We start from the raw sequence: 6,818 nt of genomic DNA, 5'->3' as shown, positions 1-6,818 counted from the left end.
GTAGATGGGGGGTCGAGGGTAGAGGTGAAAGGGGGTGGAGTGGAGGGGTGGATGTGGGTGTGGGGGATCGAGGGTTGAAATATTAATAGGGACCCACGTATAAAAATTTTGAAAAATCGCTTCTAAAACTTGGTAACAGATGGTTTCTTGAAAATTTTGAGAAAACTTGCAATACCCGTATATGACCCGTAGTTTACCCATAAAATACCCATATTTAAAAGGGAAAATTACGCAGCTAAGCAAACTTATACTTTTTAATTACTCATCGTAGCTATATTTTGCTATAATTACCACTTGTGATAAACATTTACATTAATTACGTGGGCTGACTTCGAGTTTGTATAATTAGTCACGTTTATATGTGAATAATTCGCCATGATATAAAATACATATGTATGATATACAATTATTAAACCTATATATATATATACAATTCACCTCTCTCCCACTCTGTGCCCTCTCTCGCTTGCCTCTCTCCTCCCTCTCTCAATTTCACTCGTCTCTCTCCTCCCTCTCCAATCTCGCTTACCATATATACAAATGCATATGTATAATGTACAATTATATACAATTATATACACATACAATTCACCTCTCTGCCCTCTCTCGATCGCCTCTGCCTCCCTCTCTCGATATCGCTCTCCTCTCTCCTCCCTCTTCCTATCTCGCTCGCCTCTCTCCTTCCTTCCCAATCTCTCTTTCCATATATACAAATACATATGTATAATATACAATCATCTAACCAATATACATATACAATTCACCTTTCTCCCACTCTTTTCCCCCTCTCTCTCGCCTCTCTCCTGTCTCTCCCAGTGTTGCTCGTCTCTCTCCTCCATATAACATGTAGCTACAAAATTGTAAATTATCAAACTATAGCTATGAAGAGTAATTAATTATTTTTAACTGGCTATATGTGAAAGTTTCCCTCTTTAAAATCACTCTTTCAATCCATATTTGATGGACTATATGAACGGGTTAGTGAAAAGTGGACTTTAATTGCGAGCACTAATTGTTGCTACGTTGCTCAACAAATATAGCTATCAAAGACATATAAGTATTTCGATAGTCGCATTTATTGAGTATCACAACACAAATAAAAGACAAGTCCCATGATCATCTACCACCAAAATGTTGATAATTTCAAATAGATTTAGAAGACTTCTTCATAGGCGTCTCAACATCGATTAATAGACACAGATGACTTTGTGCCAAAGATTATACTAGTTAATAGAGAATGAAGATCTATTAGATCAAACTAAAAATGACAATTGTGGAGGTGCAGTAGATGGTTTTGACTAATTTATAGATATTCACCTTAGATAAAAAAAGAGAACAATTTATGTTCTCCTTTAACACAATCGTGTGTAAATACATTTTCAAGAATATCTACAAAAAGAATACTTTTATTAAAAGTTCAAATGTCTAGATTTTCTTACCATATTATATTAGAATATAAATACCATTTTACTGATTTTGTTACAATAGTTTCAACATCCACTATTAGATCTTTTGCCTATAGTTATTGTCACCCATTCATTTTTTTTAATTTGTACATATTTTTTGGTAAGATTTTAAGTGGATGATTAACTAGTTGATTGTGATTTCACATTTATACACACTTGCATGATAGGAATTCAATTTGATTGATGACCAAGTTTGTAATGGCTTTAACTAAGCCAAAATGTTCTTAATGTACAGAATGTGACATTACTTGAATTTTGTTGGTGGATCTTTTTTTTTTAATACTATATCTCCAAAGTGATATTGTTGTAAGCTTAATTGAGTAATACAAATATGTTTTTTTAACAATTAAACTTTTAGATAAGGTTGTTATACTCTGAAATATGATCTTAGCATGCGCTTTCCCCTTGTTATGAAACAATCAACTATCACCTACTTTAAATCAAGTTGAAATGCTTTATGCACATTCGCTTTCCTTGTTATGATACTAAACTTGTTCTTCGCCTATAAACAAGTAATATATATAACACATAATTAAATCCAAATGACCTAATTACATCTGGATTAGAACTAAATTCCAAACTCCAAGCCAAAATCATAATAATCCCATTAGATTCAGGGCTTTTTCCACCATTAATTCTCCTAAAACTACCAATTCAATGGTCACATCACTGAATTAATGTAAATAAATTAAGAACAAATATTTTTTCAAAACAACCCGAGGCCTTACACCCCAAAATCTTCATAAATCCAGATTTTTCCATCTTCGGATGAATAGAAACCCTCCCCTAAGGCCATAAATAGCACCTCCAAGGCCTAGAAATCAAAGTACTAAAATAGGGAAATAGATTACCTACCTTTACAAAGTCTGAATTTCGACCTAAGTCGCCCTTGCTCTTCTCCAAAATGTGATTGTTGAATAAAAAGCGGCTATGGAAAACTTTCTTTTTAAGTGCCACTAACCCCACTATAACGGCCCAATGTTGCTATAGCGGCAGTGTTGTAGTGGGACCTTCCACTATAGAGGAAATTAATTCAACCACTATGCAACTTGATTGGGAGAGAAACTCAGAAATTTCTTAAGAAGTTTTCATTCCGCGACATACCTTCGAACCTTTACGTTCTAAGCCAATCCCTTCACGCCAAATTCAATATTAGAAGTCCTAGTCACCCGAATTTGCTTTTAAACAGTCCTACATACTTCTTAACCTCTTAGCTAACAGAAAAATCAATTCAAGCTTAGAAATTTTACCTAATTCTTCCCTGGATTGACCTAGACCTCACATTACTTAGATTTTATTTGGTCTAGCCTAGCCTGAAATTTTTAACTCACTAGTCACTACTCCAAAAATTTTCTTGCCCGATTTCTTTCACTAACCACTTACCCATAATGATAGGGAGGTTGTTACAAAACGAAACAACAATAATACTCCCTTTGTTTACTTGTTCACTATTCGAAAACTAGGTTGGTACTCTCTCTACATATAGCACCATCTTTAGTTTTACTTAAAATTTGTACTCTATAAGGTGCTTTTTCATAGTTCAAATTTTTAAATGACACCTTCATTAATTTGATCAAGTAACATAATATCCTTAGCAAATAGCATTTTCCTTGGGACCTTAATAATATTATATTTGTTAATTACTTATCCTTTATTTGGGTATATAGTGGCTCAATGTTGATGCCTTTTGTAGAGCCACTATTGTGGAAAATTTCTTTGTATCTCCAGCAACTTTTCTTACACTAGTGATGACTCCTTTGTACATGTCCCATATAACAATTATATATTTAATATGATTTTTTAAATCTTAATCATCCAAATAAAATCTTTGATGCTAATGCAATTAACGAGTGATCTATTATGCAAGAAAAATATAGAAACATTACAAAACTTCTAAGAATGTTATATATGGTAGATTTTCTTACAAATGTATTCACACTTGATTTTTGTATTATCATTTTCCCATCCCGCACCTCCCCTTGACCCTCCTAAACCCCCCCCCCTCCGTCCCCCCGTATCACACTCCATCACCTTAATATTTTGCTAGATAACATTTAAATACTTTTGAGATAATAGTATTCTTATTTATCTATTACATATGAAAAATAAGTAAGCCCATTCACTTATTTTCGAAAAAACATATTCTAGGGGTCTAGGTCAAGTCCTCCGCCACGACCGATTGCTCTTATCCTTCCTTCGCTGACACTGAAGAAAGAGCGCACTCCCAAGCCAAGGATGAGTGCCAAAGAGAAGATGTGCAAGCTAGTCAATCAGAAGGAGAAAGCGAGGGAGTGATATTTTAGGTTTCGTTAGGGAGGACTGAAGACCAAGCCAATCTCGAAATAAAAAAGAAAACTCGTTGCAATACGAACGTGAACATATGCTTTCTCATAGACTATCAAACACAATTGCACTGTATTCATGCGAAAATATCGAAATTCTCTTAAAATTAAAAGAAGAGCACAAATCTTTTATCTCATTAACCGGTTAAACAAAAAAAGCTATTAAGAAACCTAATGAAAGATAATAGAAAATAGAGTTCAGAGACACGTGGTTTCATCTATTTTGCTCTACTTATGATAATAATGGCACAGATTTATTATATTGGTTAAAAACTATTGAATAAAATTTAAAAAAGGAGTGTATAGATGTTTCTTGAGTAGACAAATACTATCCGACTTGAATAATCAAATCGATTCCACTTTAAATTTAATTTATCGAACTCAAAATGGAGGCTTTCTTTATCAAGAGAGGAACCAACACCAGGTATAGAAATAGGATAAAAATAAACGGAGTCTACAAATCAATTTTTTTTCTTAAACTAAAAGGCATTTGTAAAAATAGAATCTTGACATAGTATAAGAAATTTCCTCATTGGTTCCCCTTCAAAACTGATTAAATATATAATAATCAAATATACAAATCTAAAATGTAATTTTCAATCGTGATAGCTAATGATTTTGATTAGAATAAGTAGAAGCAAATGATTAAAAAAGAAAAAGTAGAGCAAATGACACAATAGAAATAGAACGAGACAACATGATAACTAATTAAAACTAAAGAATAATAAAATGTTCAAATCAACTTCAACTAGGAAATAGCAACACTAATATTAAGAGCTAATGAACTATCTATCACTAATTTCTAGATCTGTCTCGTCAATAACGATGAATAATCATAAAAATTGGTTCTTATCTAAATCACCACAACCATAAATATCGTAATCAATCTGATCAGACAAATTGGTGTTTGGTTCAAACTGCATGTCATCAAGAGGAAATGGTGGTGGAAGGTTGAATGCATAGTTTAATGTTGGATCATAACAGGAATAAGGATTTATGGCAATATTTGGATTATTCTGATAAGTTGGCTGAGATTCTCCACATGAATTCATAGTCTCTTCGTAAAAATAATTCGCGACAAGCCCTGAATTGGTAGGATTCCATACCTCCGCCCCTGAATTGATAGGGTTTTCAACATCCGCCCCTGAATTGATAGGATTGATAGGGTTCTCAACCTCCGCTAAATTGATAGGATTTTCAATTTCCGCTGAATTTATAGAGTATTGTTGCTCGTGGTCATCCTTTTGAGGAGGAGTTTGAGTTTTGGATGACTTGTCAACTTTTTTGTAAATCCTACATAGAACCCAATCGTCGAGCTACAATAACATAAATGATAACTATAATTATAGTAAAATGAAAATTAAAGTATACCAACACACTATAGAGTATTTTATTAACTATAAAATAAAACAGATAACATGCTATAAATATTTAATAATATACCAAACAAGTAAACACTATTGAATTGGAATAGAAAATTTACCCTCATATCAGATGCATGAGTTTTGATCATGCGCGATTCATCCACTCTAAATTCGTGCATAATCCAATTTGTTTTAATGCCGTTGGGAGGTTTACCTTCGTAAAAAACCAAAGCCTTTCGAAATCCAACTTTAACTTTTTTGTGTATAATAGGCTTGTCAGCTCCAGTAGCCTTCCAATAGCCTGTTCCAGCAGCACGATTTGGCCTTTCACCATTGGGATATTTCCGACGCCTTGGAGTAAAAAAGTACCATTCCTTTTCTCCCAAAATTGGAAAGTTCTCTATTTCATTTGTAAAACAAAAGAATTAATATATGCAAAATGAATAACTCAATAATGCAAAATGTAAATATCTATATATGAATTTTTTTCAAAAGTAAATGGGAAAAGTATATACAAAAAGTTTATATTATGCAATTAATTGAAATATTTTATTGGAATTAAACTCTTATCTCTTATAGGCAGGGATGGAGCATTCATCACAATAAATCAAATAAATTCATTACAGTCCGTGTTTTTACCATAGATAATTTTAGATGTTTATAAAAAGCTAAAAAGAATATGTAGTGTAGAAAAGATGTTAGATCTGTATAAATCTAAGCAATCTTTTAGCAGGGATGGAGCATTCATCACAATAAATTCATTTCTAATTCGTTTGTTTACTATAGATAATTTTAGATGTTTATAAAAAGGTAAAAAGGGTATGTAGTGTAGAAAAGATAGTTAGATCCGTATAAATCTAAGCAATCTTTTAGCACAGAAAAAAGTAATAATTAAAAACACTAAGAAAGAGAATAATCTTGATTAAGATTTCATGTTTAAATGTGATTAGATCTATATATATAAATAAACAATTTTATGAACAAATATGAACTACAAGAAAAGATTTATTTTACATATAAATAAACTCTTAACAATTGAAAATTATAAGGCATGAACAAAACAAGACTTAAACCTTAATTCATACCGTCACGTAGACAAAAACAAAAGCAATAATGAAATTTTGAATATGAACGATAAAACTACAAGAAAAGATAACAAAATAATTAGGAAGAAAAAAAACCTGCAAGCTCATTAGGACAATACTTGTAGAGATTAACGTCTTTGATAATGTTGTATGGTAAAAATTCGTTCATTACTTTTTTCTTGAGATAATGAAGAATAAGTTCTTCATCATGTGGACAAAAACGATAACCTGGTGGATAAACAAAGTTATGATCCCTTGTTTCAACCATATTAGGGTTAGGAGAAAACTATTTGACAAACAAACTTAATAATCCATAGACTTCTAATGTTTCACAAACAAACTTATACCTCATGGACTCTTATAATAGACTCCTTAATACTCTAATACGGTTAAAACAAATTGTAAATTTGTTTGAATTTCAAAAAAGATTTAGGAGATATTTTTCATCTTATCTAATTAGTTAGGCATTTAGATATTTAAAAAAAAATGTGGTGATCTTCTAATTTATTTATCTTTTTAAAAAAGTCGGATCATCTCTTAATTATATAAATTTGCAAACGA

General features: G+C 31.8%; 1 protein-coding gene across 1 annotated transcript; it reads right to left on the bottom strand.

Moving 5' to 3' along the window:
- Nucleotides 1–4,565: 4,565 nt before the first annotated feature.
- LOC107004024 (NAC transcription factor 32-like) lies at nt 4,566–6,525 on the bottom strand. The gene is made up of 3 exons (XM_015202243.2): nt 6,354–6,525; nt 5,292–5,572; nt 4,566–5,124 (listed from the first exon to the last, which is right to left on the bottom strand). The coding sequence occupies exons 1-3, from the start codon at nt 6,523–6,525 to the stop codon at nt 4,642–4,644; spliced, it is 936 nt and encodes a 311-aa protein (XP_015057729.1). The 3' UTR covers nt 4,566–4,641.
- Nucleotides 6,526–6,818: the final 293 nt, after the last annotated feature.

This window comes from Solanum pennellii, chromosome 11 (genome assembly GCF_001406875.1).
Source record: "Solanum pennellii chromosome 11, SPENNV200".
NCBI classification, from domain to species: domain Eukaryota; kingdom Viridiplantae; phylum Streptophyta; class Magnoliopsida; order Solanales; family Solanaceae; genus Solanum; species Solanum pennellii.
The sequence above is the reverse complement of the archived record's forward strand: the minus strand, read 5'-3'. Positions and strand labels throughout refer to the sequence as shown.

What these genes read in the sequence shown, in the direction of transcription:
- LOC107004024 (XM_015202243.2), bottom strand. Translation starts at nt 6,525, where the DNA reads ATGGTTGAAACAAGGGATCATAACTTTGTTTATCCACCAGGTTATCGT. An exon ending in TTGTCCTAATGAGCTTGCAG is followed by an intron (nt 5,573 to 6,353) that starts GTTTTTTTTCTT and finishes CAAATGAAATAG; the next exon opens with AGAACTTTCCAATTTTGGGA. An exon ending in CTCATGCATCTGATATGAGG is followed by an intron (nt 5,125 to 5,291) that starts GTAAATTTTCTA and finishes ATGTTATTGTAG; the next exon opens with CTCGACGATTGGGTTCTATG.